Source organism: Candoia aspera, chromosome 6 (assembly GCF_035149785.1).
Source record: "Candoia aspera isolate rCanAsp1 chromosome 6, rCanAsp1.hap2, whole genome shotgun sequence".
Classification (NCBI taxonomy): Eukaryota; Metazoa; Chordata; class Lepidosauria; order Squamata; family Boidae; genus Candoia; species Candoia aspera.
In genome coordinates, this window is record NC_086158.1 from 80,615,864 (window position 1) to 80,638,531 (window position 22,668).

Here is a 22,668-nt window from a genome sequence, read left to right on the forward strand (position 1 = left end):
GAGGTTGGCCCAGAAGCTTACACGGTATGTAAAATGCTACCTCTAAGAGGCTGGAGGTAGCACCAATCATATTATAGCTGCTCTGAAGCAGTTACACTGGCTAACCAGTTTGCTACTGAGCCATATTCAGGTTACTTGTAATCTTTAACTATATATTCCTTGGGACCTAGATATCTGGCAAACAGCCTCCTTCTTTATTACTGTCTACTGGGGTTGTCTTCTTCATCTATCAGTGATTCATGATAAGCTTTCTGAAAGAAGGCATTCAAGTCTATTGGCTATGGAATTCCCTCATTTGCTTATGGATTGTACCACACCGTGTAAGCTTCTGCTGCCGGCTTAAGGTAGATCTGTTCACCAAGCCCCTATTAATTGATGCTGCATCATGTTTCTGTCTGAATGCTATTGTCCTGTGCGTACATAGTTTACAGTGGTTCATAGTTTTAGAGCTGCTTGTTAAATAGTAAATACACTTTAATCACAAATGTTTTAACAGTTTTAAATATTTAAATGAATTGCATCCCTGCTCTGAGATTTTTTTAAAATATAAAAATCTGAAATATAATTTTTATCCATTTATGCTGGCTGGGGAATTCTGGGAATTGAAGTCCGCACATCTTAAAGTTCCCAAGATTGAGAAACACTGGTATAAACCAACAAAGGAAAATATTAAAATGAATCAAACTGAATGCCCTTCCTGCCTGCATTGGTCTGCAGAATTTGAGTGCTATGCTCCTTAGCTGGCTCTTTGTTTGTTTTCCAGCCCAGCTTATGGTGGCCGTCAGTGTCCAGGTGCCATGTATGAATATCAGGTCTGCAATACAGAAGAGTGCCAAGGTCCCTTTGAGGATTTTCGTGCTCAGCAGTGTTCCAAGCGGAACTCTTATTACACGCATGAAAACTCTAAACACACTTGGCTTCCCTACGAACATCCTGATGGTAAATTACCGAAACATTCTGGATATATAAAACTTGAATGGACATAGCATGCCTGACTGGCCTTGTATTATGCCCTAAGGCCTAAGACGTGGCTGGGGAACTGGTGGCTTTCCTGTTGTTATTGGATTCCAACTCCCATCATCCCATCGGACAGAACTAGTAGCCAGGGATGATGGGAATGATAATCCAGCACCATCTAGAGAACTTGTTCATATCAATTCTGCTAAGTTTATTAGAAAATTTAAATCTAATTCAGTCAGAAAGACAAACAGTATATTAAGTGTGTATTAAGGCAAGTCCACTCAGGGACCTCTTTAGCATCACTTTCAAATGACATAAAATTTTAACCCCAACGTATTACGATATTTTGTGCTAGTTGGAGTAATTAAAAACGGCTCCTATACTGGCTATTTAAATGTTTTGCCATAAAGTTTTGGGGCAGGAACTTTATTAAGTTCCTTAAGAAAGGAAATGGCTAATACAAATTAAGCCTTTCTGCACATGACATAACGCAATCAATTCTGCTTCACTGCTGCTTCAGGCTCTTAAAGTTATTTTGGATTGGAGTGTATATCTATATCAGCACAATTCATATTATATTTAGAAGAATTTTAAGATTTTCCCTTTATTCTAATTGCATTTTGCTGCCTTGTAATGGGCTATGAGAACAATCTTGAGGAACAGGAAAAAGAGCTGCAACCAAGACAACAGTCAGTCCAAAGCAGGAATATAATTTGAGAAAGAGCCTCAGACTTGACCCTCCCTAGTTCTCTTGAAGGTAAAGGGAGGGAGGGAAGAGGCGCATTCAGATTTGCAAGATTCTGTTACTGTAATTTGATAATAAAATAAGTATAAATTCATAACTTTGGTTTCCTGGTCTGGACTACCTCAAAGGGTTGACATGCTTCTTATGGCCAGATCTGTGGCTTTTAGTTTTCCTTTTGTTCCTCCACTTCCCAACAGCTTCAACTACTTCTTCTTTTTGAACAATAGAAACATTGTTCAAAAACATCCTAATGTTTTTACCCTTATTTCTACAACAAAAAGTTCTGCCCAAGGCATAGAAACAGCAATGAGTAAATTTCAGATCAACTGTTCTTTAAAACCTGAGAAACTCATTCCTTATTCTTGTTCAAGAGCTGCTACTGCAGTGATTATAAAATATGCTGCATTCACTGCAATGACTTCTCCATGAGATGTTGAATTGCCATTCCCCACATCCAAATGCCCTTTTGATCAAGGTCCTGTTCAGGTTGGTAACAAAAGAATCCTGTGCAGAAGAGCATCTGGTTCACTGGGAACTAGACGAGGGACCATGTTAGCTAATTCTGCTCCTATTGTTGTGGGATTTCTTTCCTTGAGAAGAGAGGTCTACACATAAAATGTACTCTCTGTGTTCTGGGTACTCTTTGCAGATATTTGAGACCAATGTTCCAAGCAAGGTCAATATTGCATGAATAATCACATGGAATTACTTGCCATTGCCCTAGTCCTTGCTCATGTACCAACTTTGATGAGTGACTGTTCTTCTGTATAGGATTAACTAGACAACCCATAACCTGTTGGGTCATTGTTTCATGATATTGGTAGGAAATACCTGATCATGATGTTTCCTTACCAGATTCCTCAATGCCTTCAACAATGACAGAGCTTGTAATGTACTAGAAAAGTTCTTAAAAATTCAGGGAGAGATGTATCTGCCTTGAAAGTAGCCAATGTTGAACTGTTATAGCCCAGTCAAACATAAGGAGTTGACCACAGGAAATGTTTTATTACATTTGGTATTATGTCATAAAATGTTTTATAATATTTGCCAAATTTCTATTCTATGGGAGTCATGGGTCCTGGATTTTGGACACATTCGTAATCATTCAGGTTAGCTCATTTGAGATATGTTGGTTTTAAAACTGTTGCCCTATGATGCACCATTTCACCCAGTTGAAGGTTACAAATTATCAAACAGACACAAGAGTTTTAGTAGTCTATAGATGAAATCATGCAACTTGTCAAACCATTCAGATCAGAACTTTTATGAACACACAGAAATATCTAGAAGGTGTTTCAATCCATGGGGAAGCAGTAACATTGATTGATTGTTTAAGCATCTCTGAATATATTTATTGAAGAAGACTATTTATGTTTTCCTGATCCAGGTTTTCCATTTGCATATGCATCCATGGTTTAGTCCTTAGGATCATTGTTCTTTTTTCAAATAAAGAAGGATTGATAGGAGGAAGAAACCATCATAGAGCCATTTAGAAGCATGTGTCAACCACCCTGAAGTTAAGAAATTTAAAATGAAGAAATTGTTGATTCCCAGGAAGCTGAACTGCAAATACTGAGTCCCACCTGTGTCTCAATTACAAGAACATAGAATAAATCTCCATGTATTTATTTTTCTGCAGATCCCCAGAAGTGTGAACTGATTTGCCAGTCCGAGAAAACGGGGGATGTGGTATTTATGAATCAGGTTGTACATGATGGTACCAGGTGCACCTATAGAGACCCATACAGTATCTGTGTAAGGGGTGAATGTGTGGTATGTAACTGAACTTGCAGGTTCATTCATTTTCCATGCTGTTTCATATTCTGAAGAGAGAAAGAACAAGCAAAGGGTACATATAAAAAAAAAGTTGGTTGACCCTTCAAAGCTTTAGAGATTTTTCTGAAGGAGGAATTATAAGATAGATATGTATCAGATGCTCTCTGATTTCAGTGCTGGCAATGGCCATGTTAGGTGGGAGATTCTTAAAAGTTGTACCCCCAATATACCTGGAAGGCCCTGGGTGGGAGACAATTGTTCTAAAACATTTCAACAGTGGTGATTTAAACACATTCATAATGCCAAGCTCCCCAGTTCCAGAACTCTGTGGTTGCTGTCTTCCCAAGGAATCATGCCACATGGCCAAGGACTAAGTTTTATTGAAAGCAGATTGGGGATAAGGACAATATATAAACAAAATAAAATATACATGAATAAATAATTTTCCCATGAAAAGTGTAGGGTAAATTCTTAGTCACAGTTCTGAAGAGCCACCGCCATATACCCCAAAGAACTGATTGTGTACTCAAAGCAGAGTATCCATAATGCGTTTTAGTTTCCAGTACAAAATGTAAGGTTTGTGGGGCAGATGAATAAGCCATGTGAGGAATATCTGAAGGAAATACATTTGAAAACCAGGAAATGCACATTATTGTATATTTAGGCTTTTCTGAACGTTTGTTTTGGTTTTAAATATATTTTATTGATTTGTAAGGCTCCTCTAAAATATAAACATAAGCAGGTTTTGTTGGTTAAATCTGACCATCTGATGGTTGCCCACAAGTATATCGTTCTATCATGCAGAGGGAAATATTGAACTGTACTCTGCAAGGCCTGTTCTGAGGTTATTCAGAGGATTGCCATTTTGAATTTGCATCCTTAACCCCATTTTCTTAATACTCTGTTTTTCTCCTTCTTCCAATGGCAGCATGTTGGGTGTGACAAAGAAATTGGCTCTCTGAAGGAGGATGACAAGTGTGGTGTTTGTGGGGGTGACAATTCCCACTGTCGGACAGTGAAGGGAACTTTGGTCAAAACTCCCAAACTGCCAGGTGAGAATAGAAGAATAAACGTTACTTTTTGAAAAGGCAAATGGTAATGGATTTAGAATCGCAATTACTGCCAGGAAAATACAGCGTTCTATTCTTCAGCATATATTTATAGCCTTGAAAAGGCATAGCAGTACAGCAGGTCCCTGGTTTAAGAATGAGTTCCATTCCTAAGCCTGTCCTTAAGTCGAGTTTGTATGTAAGTTGGAACAGTTATTTAGCATCAGTTAGTCAAATGTTTGTCTTACTATATAGTATATATTTTACCATTCTATACATATAAAACACTTAAGAAATACTTCCAAATACACTAAAACATCTTAAACATAATAATACACAAAGTTTTGTTGTTTATTCATTTAGTCGCTTCCGACTCTTCGTGACTTCATGGACCAGCCCACGCCAGAGCTTCCTGTCGGTCGTCAACACCCCCAGCTCCCCCAGGGACGAGTCCGTCACCTCTAGAATATCATCCATCCATCTTGCCCTTGGTCGGCCCCTCTTCCTTTTGCCCTCCACTCTCCCTAGCATCAGCATCTTCTCCAGGGTGTCCTGTCTTCTCATTATGTGGCCAAAGTATTTCGGTTTTGCCTTTAATATCATTCCCTCAAGTGAGCAGTCTGGCTTTATTTCCTGGAGGGTGGACTGGTTTGCTCTTCTTGCAGTCCAAGGCACTCTCAGAATTTTCCTCCAACACCACAGTTCAAAAGCATCGATCTTCCTTCGCTCAGCCTTCCTTATGGTCCAGCTCTCGCAGCCATATGTTACTACGGGGAACACCATTGCTTTAACTATGCGGACCTTTGTTGTCAGTGTGATGTCTCTGCTCTTAACGATTTTATCGAGATTTGTCATTGCTCTTCTCCCAAGGATAATACACAAAGTAGTATTGTGTATTTAATCCGAAACATTGTACTTAACTCCAATTTTTAATGTAACAGCTTTTATGGCAGTCCGTTCTTAATTAGGAGTAAATTGGGACATTCTTAAACCAGGGACCGGCTGTACTCTAAAACCAATACTGTGCTTCAGTTCTCTTTCAATAGTTTGAGGTCTCTCATAAATCTAGTTCAGCTCCTGGAAAGCCTATGGGTGTTGGCAGTAATATGGAAATGGTTTGCCATTGATTCTTTTCGGAATGCTTTTCCAACTAACTAATCTAGCTAACCACTCTAGCCATCCATGCTAGCATTTCTTGACAATCTACCATCCCACTACTATCCCAGTGCAACTCTGCTTAGATTTTCTTGAGATCAGCCAAAGTCAGCTTGATGCTGCAGCTGCTATCCTTTAGGTAGAAAGCCAGATGTGGACTCCAACAGTGATGAAGAAAGGTTTCTTAATTATGAAAGCAGACTGCTTTTAGGAGGCCTTGGCCTGATCCAGTTGATCTTTAAGGAGTTTTGAAGTTCCTGGAGAAAGTGGCAGGCTTCTGGAATTGGCTGGGAAAGGTTCAGCGGCAGACATAGGTGGTGGCTGTAGGTAGCCTAAAATGGCAACATCTGAGTGGAGGCCTGAACTGAGTTAATAAAAGTGAACTGAGCCATAACTAAAAATTTAGCCAATTGTTTTGCTGGTAATTTACACTGCAACAGATATATCACTCTGAGGTGGCATTTGTCCTTCATGTTTCTCCAGCAGAATGTGGATGATGGGCAGAGAGCAGATGGAAGTTTACATCCAGTAGTTAAAACTGAACTTTCCAATAACATGCTATCATTTAAGGGCCTATGTAAAAAAATTGAGGTGAATAAGCAAAGATTGAGTTTCTGACAAATTGTTGAATGAAGAGCAAGCTGTTTCAATGGCAGGGGGAGGGACATAACAGGAAATGAAATGGGTCATCTTAGAAGACTGATGACTGTCATGAGAATGGCATCCAAGCCTTTACTTGTGATAGCTCCTAAGGAACTGTATCCCAAGGAATTGCTGGTCACAGTCGCAGGTGAGACTAGAATGAATGTAGGCTTTGACATTTCCTATAACATGAGGCCACCAAGAGATAACAGAGAAGATGGGCCTTTGTAAATGCTCCAAAATGTCCAGCTGTTGCAGCCCAGCTGCAGCATTTTTTTTCCTTTAAGAAAGGAGGGAAGTATATCCAGTTGTTTTGGTGCCGTTCTTCCGGTTCCCAAGCAAAGAGATCCACTGAACATTCTCTGAGCCCACACATCTGAGCTGTGCTTTTGCTGAGTATGGACTGAATTAGAGAAGGAATTTCTGTTCCTTCCCTTAAAGTCCTCACTGTGAGGAAATGGGGCAAAGTTTGCTGGCTACAGATTGGAGGCTGGTGGAGGATTGTAAGATGAGATATATTATAGTTTACATGTTGAAGCATTAGCCTTCTCTTAAAATGAAAAAAGAACTGTGCCCACCTGACCTGGGTTGTGTGAGCCGTGAGAAGTTTGTAAATGTCCCAGATTTTTGTGGTTAGTTCAGACCACTCTAGGGTATTGTGTGTTTTTTAGGAAATAGTGCTGATGCCAACAAGCCTCCTTCATAGCCAAAATCTCCTTGTTAAAAATACAACCAAAATTTAGCCCCAAAATTCATGGAAAATATCATCCATCAGTCTCTGAAAGATTAAGGGGCTGCCTGACAATTCTGTAGAGTAATTTTCAAATTTCCCATATTGGCAATCAAAGGCAGCTAAATATTTGTGACTCTTAACCCCTGATTCAGGAATTGGCTTACTCACTAGAAGGCTTTCAAATATGAGACCAAGGCATATAAATACAGATTTGCCCACTATAATATGCAGAAATCAAAATCTTAAATTCAACCTTTTTTCCTTCCAACTTTTATATCAATGGAGATTTGGTCATTTTCTTTATGGCCTTTCAAGGCACCTTATCTAGGTTGACATAACAGCTCTTTGTAGCCTGGAAACTGCTGGTTCCTGTCTAAGCAGCTTCTTTGTTTACATTTAGGATGCATACCTAACAATAACACTGCCCATTTTAAACATGGCTTATTTCCTTTGCAATTTTCAGTGGGTGCTCTGAAAATGTTTGAGATTCCAGTAGGTGCCAGGCATGTTCAGATTGAAGAGTTGGAGCCTGCATCCCATACAATTGGTAAGAACAGATTGCCTGGGAAACAGTTATATATTGTACTGTTTATTCAGAGGGAAGTTCAACAAGTGCTCAAAGTGAGCTTGTCAAAAAATAGTGGGGCTGAATCTAGTCAAAATTAAAGTTCACTTATTTTAAGGGAAGTAAAGGAGATGTTTAATTTTCACAGTGAACTCCTTGGGGATGATCTCTGGATGAGTTAATGGTTTTTCAAAAAACTGCCTTTGCATATCAGCCAATTAATATTTTTAAGAAATTTGTTTCCTAATGTCCTGTGCCTGTTTTATCCAGTTGTCATTTCTAAAATATAAATAGGCTCAGCAAGATTGACTCTTACATGGCTTATCTATTATCATTCATTACTGCAAAATATCAGTCTTTCCAAATGGTGTGTATGCAAGGGGGAAGGTTTATATAATGTAAAGAATCTGTGGTATTGCATTTTGTTATTTGATGTATATTACATCCATGTCCGAAATACAGCATTTACTGTCCTTGGTTGAAGTGTATGACTTAAGGTAACACATTTTCTATTTAAAGTCACTCAAAACGGGAAAATGACTCCTAGGGTGGGGTGGGGGTTGGATATCATGGTTGCTTTAAGTTGCAATTTTGCTCCTTAAAATTCACTCCCCACTCAAAAAAATAGTAGGTCCAAAATTTTTATCCCTGTGTAAGTTTTTTTTTTCTTATACAAGGATAATTAAAAATGAATTTACAATTTATGGTTTTGATGATTAGACAGGACATATTATAGACAGAAGAGAATCATGTTGTAACTTTAGAGAAAGGGGTAAATTTATAATCACTGCACTGAGTCCCAATCTCCCTACATTACATTAGTTCTCACAGTTTGTAAAAGACAGAGGCATATACCACATTCTGTTGCTTTATAGGTACAAGAAAATGCTGAAATGGCTGAAAATCTAAACCAGTGATCAAAATAACATTTCAAAGGGAAAACATTTCCCTTTATGACTTCGGAGTTTTCTGCAACTAAACAGTAACTAAACAATTTCTGTATCACTTCCCTCTGCTCCTTCTGAAGGATGTCGATGAGAGCCATAATCCAAATAATTTCTTTGTCTTTTCTAGCTGTCAAGAACCAGGGATCTGATGACTTCATTATCAATCCCAGCGCCAAAGGGGTCAAGAGCCATACCTTCCTCAAGCTGGGCTTGGAATGGGAATATACCACTGAGAATGGCAAGGAAAGCTTGAAGACTAGTGGCCCCCTTCATGAGGCTATCAATGTTCTGGTAAGCCCTGAAGATATCTCAGGCTCAGACACATATATGCAAAAAAAGAAAAGGAAAGGAAAAAAAAAGCAGAAGTATTGTTTTCTTGTTTGACACCAGAGATGTGAGAACTACAGCCTCCAAGTCACCAGCATCACTTTCTGTGGTCCTCCATAGGTCCCCCCAAAGGGTGTGGGGCTGAAAGTTGGGAATCCAGTTCTTTTGTGGTTTTGAGGTAGGGGGAGGTAATGTGTCCATTTTGCTGCTCTGAGCAAGTGGAAGAGAATGACTTCCCTCTTCCACTTGCTGTTCCATCTGTTAAAGAAGAACAGGTGGCACTGTGATTTCTTATCAATAGAGGGAGCTATAACACTGAAAGTCTCCATACCATAGCCCATCTGCCGATGACATAACCACCCCCCTGAAATTTATTTTGTTGTTACCACCCCGTCAGCAAAAAATAATAACATGTAATAATAAATTTAAATTAGGTTTTGAAAAATGTCTCGCTCGTTAGGGAATGCAATTCTCAATATGCTATACAAATCACAGAGCAGCCATGAAATTGACAGACATTGTGCACTCTAAATGTTGTGTTTTGGCAATAGATTTCTGGAGCCCATCTCTGTTGGTGGTTTTGTGTGCGTGTGTGCATGTGTGTGCCTTAGAGTCAGTTTTTGACTCCTGGCGACTGCCTGGACTAGTCCCTGCAGTTTTCTTGGCAACATTTTTGGAAGAGGATTGCCATTGCCTCCTTCCTAGGGCTGAGCAGGAGTGACTGGCCCAAGGTCACCCAGCTGGCTTTGTGTGTAAGGTGGGACTTGGACTCATGGTCTCCTGGTTTCTAGTCTAGCGCCTTAACCACTACACCAGACTGGCTCTCTATCTGCTGGACATGGCAACTCGTTCAGAATCCTTGTGCACAGCTGGCAGTTAAGTAAACTTCGGTAAAACAGCCCTCCAAAACATTAGGAAAAAAGGCAGTGTTATGAACATAAAAGAAGCATTTTCTTTATCATCCTGTTTCCTTTGATTCTAGGTCATCCCACAAGATGATAATTCCAAAAGCAGCTTGATGTATAAGTACATAATTCATGAAGATCTCCTCCCCGTCATTGGAAACAATAATGTCCTTCTTGAAGAAATGGATATCTATGAGTGGGCTCTTAAGGGCTGGTCTCAGTGCTCAAAAACTTGTGGAGGAGGTATTTAAACACTCTCTGTAAGCTTAGAACTAGTTTCCATATGCAAGCTTGTCCTGTAATGGCTCAGCCCTTGATGGGTCTACATCTAAATAAGTATGGGAACTCCTTTCTGAAACAGCTCTGGATGATGCCACAACTAAGGCTACAGGAATGGTAATATCCAAACGGCCACTAAACGGAGGCAGGGCATTTAGAATTCTCTACATTTTTTTTAAAATCTGTTTTTATTTTCTTTTAACAGGTGCTCAAAAATACAATAAAAAACAAAAACATAAAGAAAAAGTAAGACAAACCAACAAAAACAGAAAAGATATACAAGCGTAATGAGATTGAAAAAAAAATGTTTCAAAGTAACATTAGATTAGCTCTGCATATTAAAATACCTTGTATTGGTTTTGTTAGCAGATTGCTAGGAAAGCCTTTGGCCCAGGAGAGATCAGAAAAGTCACACACCAGGCATTTCTATAAAAATAATTTTATTTACAGAAAACAAACATAGTTAAAGGCTGTTTGCTGAGAGGAGAGATTTCGCTCAGCTGCATATTCTCTGCAAGCCTACACAGAAGGGAAACTGAAACTAAAACAAGTTCAGGCAAGTTTCTCCCTTAGGCAATGCAACCATTAACATGTGAAAAGGGGACAATTAAATTCAACCTCTTCACCCTGCCAAAATGATTAGTTACCATAGTAACCTTAATCTGTAGTAGAAAACATATTAACAGGTTTAGAACTTCAGAACTGTATTAAAAGCAAGTAAATATGTAATCGTTGATAGCCAATACAGGACGAATCATAGAGTTTTCTCTATATGCTCTTACTGCCATCTGGATTTTTCCTGCCCAGATCTGGTATCTTTGACCCTCCCTTTTCTTTTTTGACATCCTCCTTTCTCCCCTAAACCACAGGCTTCTTTTGCCAGAGACCTGAATTGATCTCTTTCACAGGAATTTTGAAATTAGGCCAAGGGGCACATGAAGTTAGTTGGAGGGCAACAAGTTCCTCCCCTCTGTATTAAGGGCATTTCCATAGTGAAGTGGTGCAGTAGGTGGGATCTTAGAAATACTGATACGCATACGCAAGGATTGTTTTTTTTAAATTGTTGCTTTTTAAGTTTGACAAATAAGGGAAAACAGCTGGTCATATTTGCAGAGTGATAGACTGCTTTTAGACAGGGTTGCAGTTCGTTATAGGACCCATTTGGCCCAACACAGTACCCATTCATTGAGATATGAATGAATGAATGAATGAATGAATGAATGAATGCAAACATGCTCAAAATAAAAACAAAGGGGTTTTTGAAGAGTTCAGTCTGAATGTGTTGACTCAAGCCTGTTTTTCTAATATTGCAGCTACATAATTTTGATTTCCAGGGATATGCTCTGGCAAAACCCATACTAATCTCAGATAGTGGTCAGGATTTGGCTTGGATTGCTTTTTAATTATTTTTGGTGGCTTTTGTTGGCATTGTGGATGACCTCATTAGAGTGGCACTGTTCACTCCCAAACCCAAACATTTCCTTTACAGATACATTAGGGTTAGAAACAAAATATACTTAATGCAAATCTGTCATCTAAAACAGCCTGCTAGAACATGCTTCCCAACCGTTAAACAAGGGTGTGAATCTGGTAAAATGTGAAGGAGCATGATGCTACAGTAGCACCTCCGTTTGTGTTCACTGGATTTCAGGAAAGATTCCAAATTCATCTCCTGCATGGAGGTCTCACAAATGTTTTCTATTGTTATTGCCACCTAATGTGAACTAAATTTCTGTGCTTTGTTACTCATGAACTTCTTCATATTCCTCACAAAGATTTACAAGTGATTTTGAAATATTGTCCAAATCAAGAATTGATTATTAGAGAGAAAACTATGCCAGAATGCTTTTAAACCAAGTGCTTAGAGGTATGTATTTAGGAGAATGTTCACCTCTCTGTAAGGAGGACTATCTTGCTGTCTGGCTTGGGCCTAGACATGCTGGTTCCCACATCATTGTGCTTTGCTTCTGTGGTCTGGCAGGAATACAGTACACCAAGTATGGATGCCGGAGGAAGAACGATAACCGAATGGTACACCGGTACTTCTGTGTCAATGGAAAAAAACCGAAGCCAATCCGGAGAAGATGTAATGTGCAAGACTGCTCTCAACCAATGTGAGTGCTTCTTTCATTAACAGTATTGATATGTAGGTGACAGTACACATGTGTTATAACTCGTGAACCACTATCGTCAGTTCAAATCAGTCAATTGTTTATCCACCTAAGTATGTATAGCAATGTTAACTTTCGATTTACATAACCTTGCATGGTAGCTTTTTTGGAAGATTTGTGCCTTTGTAAGAATGCTTGGAAGCCTGGGCCCAGTGAGAGAGAGAAAGAAACCCATGTTTTCTTATTTTATTCTATAAATACTGTATATAGAGGACAAATTAACCTACTGACAAATTAATCTTTATATGTATTGTAGGAAAGGACAATAATACATTTTCAATGGATAATTCCCTGCCCTGTGTTCACATGGTATAACAGTCTTGTAAGATATTGTATGATAAAATTGCAAGTTAGCTCATCTTGAATACCTAGAGAAAGATAATTCTAGCTGTGAACATTAAGAGAAAGTACACATGCAGCTACAAATTTGTTTTGATGCCTTGACCAAATCGGCTTTGTTGTTGCTCACAATGATGGTTTATTCTCTGGTTATTGCAGTTATTTGTTGTCGAAAGTCAAATCATTGTTTCCTAAGTTCAGTGGAGTTAAATAGAAGTCTGGTGAAGGAGTTCCTCCATTGTTGGCTGGGGAATTCTGGGGACTGAAGTTGGCACATCTTAAAGTTGCTGAGGTTGAGAAACACTGGTCTAGATTATATGAGTCCCCAAATGCAATCTGAAATAATACTCCAGATGACATTGGTCAGAAAGAATTAGGCCAGTGCCTTTCTTCTATTAACAATGCTGACTTTTGCTATTCTCTTGGCAGCTGGGGGGTTGAGCAGTGGGGTGCTTGCAGCAAGTCCTGTGGCAAGCTGGGGGTCCAGATCAGAGTGGTGCAGTGCATACAACAGCTGCACAATGGCACAAACCAGACAGTGCATTCAAAGTACTGCGCAGGAGAGAAACCAGATACTCGTCGGCCTTGCAGCCGCATCCCATGTCCTGCCCAATGGAGGATGGGGGCCTGGTCCCAGGTAAGGCATCAGCCCCATGTGTTACATTACTACAACCATTCTGGGATTCTGGCATTGATGCCCTAACAAAGCAATAGAATATAATTGCTCATTTTGCAGCAGGTCATGAAGATACTAGATTTGGTATCTCCCCCTCTTACAGGAATTCATGAAATAGAAAAGAGGCTTTGTTTCAACCTCAAAATAAAACATTCCCATTCAGAGCAGTCTGTTGAAACATTTGGAGGTGGCTTTGTTTCCCCAAAACAAAATACAAAATGTTTTTGAGTATTTTGGCCATGGGAAACAACAGGACCAGAGGTTGTAGGAGAACCATGTTAGTCTATGGCAGGGAAGGGAAGGGAAGGGAAGGGAAGGGAAGGGAGAATCCAGCTAGAGCAGCATTTTCCAAACTTGGCAACTTTAAGATGTGTGGACTTCAACTCCCAGAATTCTCTAGCGAACATGGCTGGCTGGGGAATTCTCGGAGCTGAAGTCCACACATCTTAAAGTTGCCACGTTTGGAAAACACTGAGCTAGAGGAACCATGTGCACACCAAACTTTTGCACACCCTGTTCTAATTACATGTACACTCATGGAACCTCCTAGATGGATCTGCCTTATTTGCTTAATTTATGTATCACATGAAAACTTTTAATAGCTACAATTTTCCTTCTTTTCACTTCTTTGATAGAACTGTTTTTCTTCTTCTCCTATGGCAGTGCTCAGTCAGCTGTGGAGAAGGCATTCAACAACGCCAAGTGGTCTGCAAGTCCAATGACAATAGCATTGCTCAGTGTGATGGTGAGAAGCCAGAGGCTTTCCAAGTTTGCAAACTGGAAGCATGCCCAGGTGAGAGAAGCTGGAATTATACAAGGAACTGAATAAAAGTGTATGTATACGTGTAATGAAATAAAATAGCTCCATTGTTAGAAACAAGTCAGAACATAGGAATGCTGATCAATATACATATGCATGGCTCTACGCTTGCACAGACATAATACGCGTTTAGATTTCTCTGTTGCTTTTTGCACTGTATTTGATGCTGTAAATTAGAATCACAAAGCATCTGGTCAAGACTCAAAACCCATGTCTTTCATCTGTATCACTAAAATTACAATTTAGGGCAGCCTTTCTCAACCTTTTGACCCTGGAGGAACCCTTGAAATATTTTTTAGACCTTGGGAAACCCCTGCACATTCAAGCTCAAATATAGGCCAGAAGTTACAAAATTATTGTATGCGTTTCATGGGTAGGCCTGTATTTATGCATTAACAGCGTCCTTAAATTAAAAATAAAGAATGAAACTTAGCTCTTTAATGTGAAGTTGCCTGAATTTAAAATAATTTTTAAAATAAATCATGACTCCCAAGGAACCCCTAGTGACCTCTCACAGAACCCTAGGGTTCCACGCAACCCTGGTTGAGAAACCCTGATTTATGGACAAGTTTCAGAGAGGCTCTGGAAGCCTGTATTCATGACTTTCAGGGACAATTTGTGGACCTGGTGCTGATGCTGCTTAGGGAAAGGAATTGGAGGAGGACAGGAAACAGCCCTGGAAGCTTCAGGTGTGCCGAAACTATTCAGCCTGTCAGGAAGTGGGAAAAAGAATGAAATCTGTTCTCGGCCATGTGGAGCAGAAGCAGGAGCCTCTATACACACTCTAATCGTGAGAGTTACAAAGAAAGAAAGCACATTTTTGACATCTACCTGTCCTGAATCAGCAGCATCTGTGATAGTGTGATAGTGTGCAGGGGGGGGGGATTATGAAAGCAGTATGGCACCATCATGAGTAAGCTCCACCCCTTTCATATGTTCATTGTGTATTGCATATGCATATGAAGTGGGTGGGAGCTTGTATCAATGGTGCAATGCTTTCATTGTTTTAATGAAAGTGGTAGATCCTGCAGATACCTCTGTCCTTGTGTTTTCCTTGGAGCTGCCTCCAGGAATGTTGTTTTCAAGACAGCTTAGACTACAATAAATCTGTTTGTCTTTAAAGGAACAAAGTGTACTGGTTTTGGATTTTCTTTAGAAGGCTTAAACTATGTCATCAAAAGCAGGAGATTATTCTAGGGAGGGGTCTAGTGACCCATCAGCATTCAAGCTGAGACCCAGATATGGTCCTCTACTTCTTTTCTTTCAGGAAAGACACCAAATGTCACAGCAAATGCAAACACCAGCAACCACGTGACTCCTCAGGTTCAGTGGGTTTCACGGGAGAGTGTCAAAAGTCCTGTTAGCAAGGTATCGTCAAGTAAGTGCAGAGTTTCATGTTCTGAACCAACCTCTGCTTCTCTCTCAATTCTTCTACTCTCCCCGGCATAGGAAGATTCCGTTCAGAAAATATTAGAATTGCTCTCAGGGCCGTGACAGGTTTATCACGATAATGTCAAAACAGATGCCGCTGTTATTGTCAACGTAAGTATCATCTGAATAACCACTGAACAGAAACAATGAAAGAAGCAATTCTTTAGAAGAACAGAATGATCTTGCTTTGCTTGAGACAACAAACTGTTCCTTACTTTACAGTACACCAGGCATGTTAAATACTTTCATAATGTGGAAAGTATTTGATGTGCTTCCACTCAAAAATGCATGATCCCAGTTGAGAGTAATGCTGATTCATTAGTGTAATCCTTTACATGTGTTTATTCAGATCAACGGCATTTACTCCCAGGTAAGCAACGTAGGATTAAAGCCTTCCAGTATTGCATGCCTGTCTGTTCAGTCTCACCAGGCTAATACCTACTCAGAAGTGAGGTGGACAAGGTCTGTGAGGCATATTCCGAGATTAAGTGGGTGCAGGATTGCAGTTCTTCTTTGAAAAATATTTTTTCAGTTTTTTTTTCTTTTAATTAAATCAATTGCCATCCAGCATTCTTTAGGTATCTGCAAATAGCCCAGATCTACCCATTCTACTCTAAAAGCGGCTTCTTTGCAGAAAGTTTAACCACATCTCTAAGTTGGTATTTGTGCCTGCCTGGTTTATATTTTTTAAGCCACCTTAAGCCAGGTTGGCATGGTGGTTAAAGGCACTGTGCTAGAAACCAGGAGATGTGTGTTCTATCCTGGGTTAGTCATGAAGCCAGCTGGCTGATTTTGGCCAGTCACTCTCCCTCAGCCCTAGGAAGGAGGCAATGGCAAACCACTTCTAAAAAACGTTGCCCAAAACCCCTACACTGATTTGTTCATGTAGTTGTCAGGAGTCAAGACCGATTCAAAGGTACAACCCCGAAACCTATAAAGATGTACCTCAACATCTTTTCTGTTCCTCTCTTCGTCTTCTCATCTTGGGCTCCGAGGTGACATTCTGAACTTGCTGAGCTACTCATAAATCTAATGCCATCTGAATGCTTGTTTTGGGGCACCTTGTCAAGGATTGTCAAGTAAGCAGTCAAGGACAGCATGTCCTTTTTTCTGGACACGCATCAGTTTGAATCGACTGTCTGTGTTCCAAATATGAATTTTAAGAACTGCTTATCATGAGAAACAGAGAACGCATACTCCACTTCCGTGGTCTGTATATCGTTGGAGCAAGGGCTGGGATGTTGGAATTGACAGTCTCTTCAGAGCAAAAGGAGATGAGAAGGGGAGGACACTAATTACTCAATTATGACTCCTGACGGAAATGGTCAGTAACATAGATCAGGACACAGATATCAATGACATCCTGATTTTTGGATAATCCTGTTTAGTTTGTCCCATATGTTTCACTTGAAGGTTGTCATGTAGCACTAGAAAATCTGTGGCTCCTCCTTATCTCTTTCCATCTCCTTCTTTTCTCTCTCTTTCTCCTTGTTGATAACTCCTACTTCTAGCAGTGCTGTGATAGATTTGTGTCTGTGTGTGTGTAATTCTCCTCCATTATAGCAAGAATGATGTAGACATGGTTGATCTATTTTGGATGTACTTGTATATAACAGGGGATTGTATTTGCATAACATGATGGCATGAACATTTATACTCTTTCTGCACAATGATTGGATGACCCAGAAAATTCATTAGTTATGTTCTAGATATTTATCCGTTTTTCAACTCTTCCAAATTGGGGGATTTGGCCGCAGCTTGCCTGCCTGAGCGAAGTGTATCTTCACTCCAAGAGACCTCTTTGTAATTTTTCTTGTCACAGAGGAGTCTTGCCTTGGGGACAAGTCTGTATTCTGCCAAATGGAAGTCCTGGCTCGTTACTGCTCCATTCCAGGCTACAACAAGGTGTGCTGTGAATCCTGCAGCAAGAAAGTTGCCACTACTCGGCCTCCTAGCATTGATCGCAGAGCCCCTGAGACTGAAGTACAGGAGGGGGCTGTCCTTCCCAGCCCTTTGCCACCACTGCCTTCCTACCCCACTGTTGTGAGTCATCTGCAAAGGATAAAGACCACCACTTCAAAGGAGAAAGGGGCAGTCCATCCCTTGCTCATCACACTTGCCAGTTTAACAGCCCACAGCATCTGCCATGTGACTACTCCTTGGCACTGTCCTGGCAGCAGCTCCACAAGAACTAGAAGATCAGGTCTCCTGTCTTCTCTTCACCGGGTGAGAGCTGGGTGGACTCCTGAGGACCTCCAGATTAACTCAACATTCCAATGGTTCCCTGTGGTGTTGGACAAAATTTTAGCTGCATCACAGAGAGAAAGCAAATCCTCTCGTGTCTCTCCAGGTGTGGCAGAACAGGAAGGAGACAGTGGGGTGTCAGAACAGCCAGCTGCCATTCTTAGGACCTCCTCCCTGGCATTGACATGAGCATGGCTTCCCTTTGCTAGAACTTCATCTCTCTGTCTCTCTCTCCCCCCACAGATTCTGTGGGGCACAGTCAAGACATTTCTCAGTTCCTTCCTAAAGCTGAAGAAATACCAATTCAAAGCAATACCCTATTCATTTATATTAGCAACAACAATTTTGCTGTTTTGTAGCACTTTTCTAAAGGTTTAAAAGGAAAAGAAAAGCCAGAAGCAAATGGGTATAGTTATAGCTGCCATTACGTTACGAATGAGAAGCCAAGAGTGATTGAATACCCAGCCCCTGTAGGTTATTTCAGAGCGTTATCCTCAGTAAGCAGGTCTTTTCGTTAAAGGTGCTCACAAAAGCATTTTTTTAAAGCAACAAGGGAACAAAAACAAAGCAACCCAACCCAACCCAGGGATCTTGTTTTCTTCCTCCTTGGTTTCTGGCCGTTTCTGCTGCTATTCCTGTCATTGGGTTTCTGAAATGGGCTATTTGTTACATAGCTTTAGCCTGAGTGGAACATGAACCTGGCGGTTTTAGGCCATATAAGAGAGACCTCCTGTGAAGGGGAGAAATGAAGAAAACTAGTTTAAAAAACTAGAAAGATATGTATGCCCAATTCGTATAAGTAGACTCCTGAATCAGCAACATAGCATCCAAGCTGATTAGTTGGGTGTCATGGGGAGGATTTGGGGAGTCTTGGAAACCAAGCAGGGAGAATGTAGGAACATAATGATTGCCTGGCTGGAAATGTCCATTTGTCCTGTGTGCCAGAAGCCGCAGGGTGCCAGAAGCCGCAGGGACTAGGAATGGGGCAGGACACTGCCCTCTGCCTGGAGATGTGAGCCACAGAAGAGGCAACCCCTCTACTGTAGGGTGCTGTCTCTCAGCATATGCTGGCTTTGCTTCCTGGTGTTTGCCTTGTCCCACCCCTTACCTGCTCAGGAAGTGGTTGTGGTCTAATTCAGACAACAACTCTGATTCCAGCACTTTGTCTATAGCAGCACTCAGCTGGAGAACCATGAGCAATGGATTTCGTACAGAAAGGACAGTAACATGGGACGAACTGCCTTTGCTTCTGAAATAATGTTACAGGAACAAAAAAGATTGTATGTAGGGTCCTTTTTTATTTTAAAATGATTTGGTTTCTTTTGTCTTTTACAAGTACACTTCATTTCATTTCATTTGAAAGTATTATTTTACATTGGCAAAGAGCTGTTTTGGACTCTGCTGGAGGTGGAAAGTAAGAAGCTCCAGTCTTCCTTTTTTTAGTATTATATGTCGATCAAGACTTTCAGTATACATTAGATCAGTGTTTTTCAACCTTGGCAATGTTAAGAAGTGTGGACTTCAACTCCCAGAATTCCTCAGCCAGCATGTGCTGGCTGGGGAATTCTGGGAGTTGAAGTCCACACATCTTAAGGTTGCCAAGGTTGAAAAACACTGCATTAGATAACTGATTGTAGGTCCATTTAAAAACTGCTCAGGGTGACATATAACCAGTTACTTATTGGTAGCTTTGAACACAACTTCATTATGTTGAAGAACATAAGAGCCATATGTGTAAGATTATTGTCTATTGGGAATGACATGTGGGGAAACTATCAACCTGTCTAGTGTATTTTAATCATAAAGCCCTTTCACTAAATCATGCCTGTCTTAACACCCCATTCCATCCCTTATATGCCCTTAAAACTCTTTATTTTCAGGGGATATGGTTGTTAAACTGTATATTTTACAGCAAGCTCCTTTCATTTTCTTTGAATATATTTGCATCATGTATGCAGGCTGATGTTCCTCCATTATCTGTCTTATCTTGTCCCTTTTAAAATGGTATGAGCATAATCTCAGGGATCAGAACAGCTTTTGTGTAGGGCCCAGTAACCACAGTTTACTTCTCAATTCCTACATTTTTTGTCTGTGAGATGATCTGGATATTGCTGTGAAAAGACTTCCATAGACAACTGCAGCATAAGATAGTGGGAATGATACCATGTTTCTCTTTATTCAAAAAATACGTAACAAATCTCTGGAAAGTCTATAATCATTTGCATTCAGAATGGGAAATTTAAAATTTGTCTTTGCTGAAACTTTAGGAAAGATAAAAATTACACTTCTCACTTTAGAGACTGTTTTGAAAGTCTGCTGTTGTGAGAAACTGATACCAATTATACGGAATTGTGGGAAAGGAAGTAGAGAGAAGATTGACACCATAATTTTATTTGGTTTAAATGATACAGGAAATCCCTTGATAGCAGAGGTCAGAAGCATTCATATATCCTCAAGGCCAGCAGCCAAAGATTTGGGTGGCTAGTATTTCATTCAATATGTGAACATTGGCTTCACTTAATCTCATGTGCAGCTCTCCTCTGTGTCCAATCTCCTTTTCTCTCCCTTCCTCCCTCTCTGTTTGCCTTACTCCCATTCTTCCTTTGGCCCCTGTTATCCCTCATGTCCTTTGAAAATTCTGGCTTCCAGCTCTGTTGCAGACTTGCCAATGCTGCAATCTTAGCTTTATTCCTCCCCACCCTCCTCCCCACCCCCATCCCCAGGCTTTATCTAACCCCCTTTTTCTTTTTTTTCATCAGAACAGCTTAGTCAACAGCAAAGTCAAGATGAGAACAGTTACATCACTGCTAGTAAGAGACCCTTATTCTTATCCTACTCCCTCTCGAATCAGGAATGCTGCGATAAGAGCTTTCATCTTAGGCCTAATCAAGTTCCTTTATCATAACATAAATACGTTAAGAGCATTTTGAGGTGCGCTGGTAAATCTTGCTTTCTGGATTCCATTTCTACTGTATCTGTTCCCCTGAGTGGACCACATTGAGTTTGTACTGTGGATGCTAGTGCCACTGAAGTAAGTGGGACTGGTGCAATGAATGCCATTCAAATTTAATCAAACTATTAAAAGCTTTTGTGGATCTATAGAGGAAGCTGCCTACAATAGCTATGATTTTTCCCCTCTCCTAGTAATTTCCACCTGCTTTGTTCACCATTTGCAGCAGAATCACCAGCCTCAAAAGAGACTACCTGGATCTTTGCAGGCCATCTATTCTGGACTTGGATCTCTCCAAAACAGGCTCCCAAAGAATGTGGAATACTAGGCTCCAGTGAAGCCATATGTATGTTTACTCTCCCACATTCTAGAAAGAGCGCTTTTTGGGATCTAAGAAGAAAAAGTGCCTTTGGGGCTAAATGCATTGTAGCCATCAATGTAGGTTTATAAAAGCAGTTTCTGTATACAGGGCTGAGCAATGCCAGTCTGTGTGTCAGTGAGTACTGTAAAAACGAGAGTGCATTTGGTCTGATCAATGGCCCCACAGTTCTCGTCCCATTCTCAGTTCCTGACAATCTCTTTTCTTTAAATAAAAAAACAGCTGGCCATTTATATCACAGTTGCCAGGGAGAGAGAGTCTCCATTGACATGAAAATCTGCAAAAGAGTCCAGCTGAAATGCTTCATTAAAGATAGAGTATCTGCCTCTGAACTGTCCTGGGTGTTTGTTCGCTACAGCAATGTATATATAAGAGAAGCTGGAATTTGGGGAAAACATTTCCAGTTCCATTCAGGGGGATGCTATCAGACAAATCCATCATTGAAGAGTTGTAAACTTGATGAATATTACCATGTATAAAGAGTTGTGTGAATATGAGATTTGGAGCTTTTAAAAGTATTTATTTTATTGTTTTTCAGTTTGGGGGGATGGGAAGAGAGATGTTAATCCTGTAAGAGAAATCAGACTATTCATAAAGGACTGATGTTTTCTTTTTTAAAAAGGAGAAATACATCTTATGAGTAACTCAGTGTGGCTGATTGGTTATTGATTTAGGACCCATTTATATTTGATTTAGGTGGCATGGGAGGATCTGCCTATAGCTAAACTGCCAAGGGATGATTGCATAGCCTTGGACCTTGTATGGTATCCATTACACACTGTGAGGTATTGGTGATACTTGGATAGACCTAAAGGAATGTCCTCAAATATTAGTTGAGGTGGGGAGACATCACCACCAACAAAAGCTCAAAATGAGCAGAGATTCTTTATTCTAAACAAAGATTCCTCCAGCCACAGTGAGGTAGTCAATGGAAAGTAATAGTCAATAGCCTTGGAAAGTCAGGTGAGAGAAGTGTACAGAAGGAGGGAGCACTTCTTTTCTAATATTACCTATAAGATTTTAGACTGATGGGAAGAAAACCTAGTCCGGTATCCTGCTTCCCATGGTGGAGAGCCAGGCATGAAGACAATAGCTCCCTTCCCTATTAGGTGGCACTCATTTTGGAACATGGCATTTCAATAGAAGCATTATGACTCATAAGTGTGGGAGGAGTTATCCTTCCTGAACTGAAAGCCAGCTGAGCTAATGGCTGTCACGTCTTGTGAAGGTGATTTCCATACAGAAATAACAAATTCGCTTCAATGATTTTAAGAGGAGTTGGAATCCTGCACCACGATTAGAAGCATATAAATGCAGACTGCATGGCCTCAGATTTTCCCCTAGGGTTCCTTGATGTCTTCATCTATGTCAATTCCTCTGAATTTGGATGAAAATGGAAAAAGTCCTTTCATACTTCACCAAAACTTCAAGCCTAATTGTGCCCCAAGAAGTAGCTCTCCAGGGTCTCAGGAATAGTTTTTTCTCGCCTGAAATGCTTTAACTGAAAATGCCAAATGTGTGTAAGATAGGGGCCCTTCCAATACGCTGCTCTTCTGCAGTTGAATGTTTTGATTT

The 22,668-nt window shown here is 40.3% G+C and overlaps 1 protein-coding gene across 1 annotated transcript in view; it reads left to right on the forward strand.

The window, feature by feature from the left end:
* The window catches only part of ADAMTS14 (ADAM metallopeptidase with thrombospondin type 1 motif 14), a 67,651-nt gene extending 49,406 nt beyond the window's left edge, over window positions 1–18,245 (forward strand). The window contains exons 12-22 of the mRNA XM_063307512.1: window positions 764–939; window positions 3,345–3,478; window positions 4,410–4,533; window positions 7,524–7,607; window positions 8,700–8,863; window positions 9,882–10,047; window positions 12,065–12,197; window positions 13,023–13,230; window positions 13,933–14,062; window positions 15,357–15,467; window positions 17,343–18,245. Of these exons, the coding sequence (XP_063163582.1) occupies window positions 764–939; window positions 3,345–3,478; window positions 4,410–4,533; window positions 7,524–7,607; window positions 8,700–8,863; window positions 9,882–10,047; window positions 12,065–12,197; window positions 13,023–13,230; window positions 13,933–14,062; window positions 15,357–15,467; window positions 17,343–17,953 (2,041 nt within the window). The 3' untranslated portion in view covers window positions 17,954–18,245. The remainder of the gene's footprint in view (window positions 1–763; window positions 940–3,344; window positions 3,479–4,409; window positions 4,534–7,523; window positions 7,608–8,699; window positions 8,864–9,881; window positions 10,048–12,064; window positions 12,198–13,022; window positions 13,231–13,932; window positions 14,063–15,356; window positions 15,468–17,342) is intronic.
* Window positions 18,246–22,668: the final 4,423 nt, after the last annotated feature.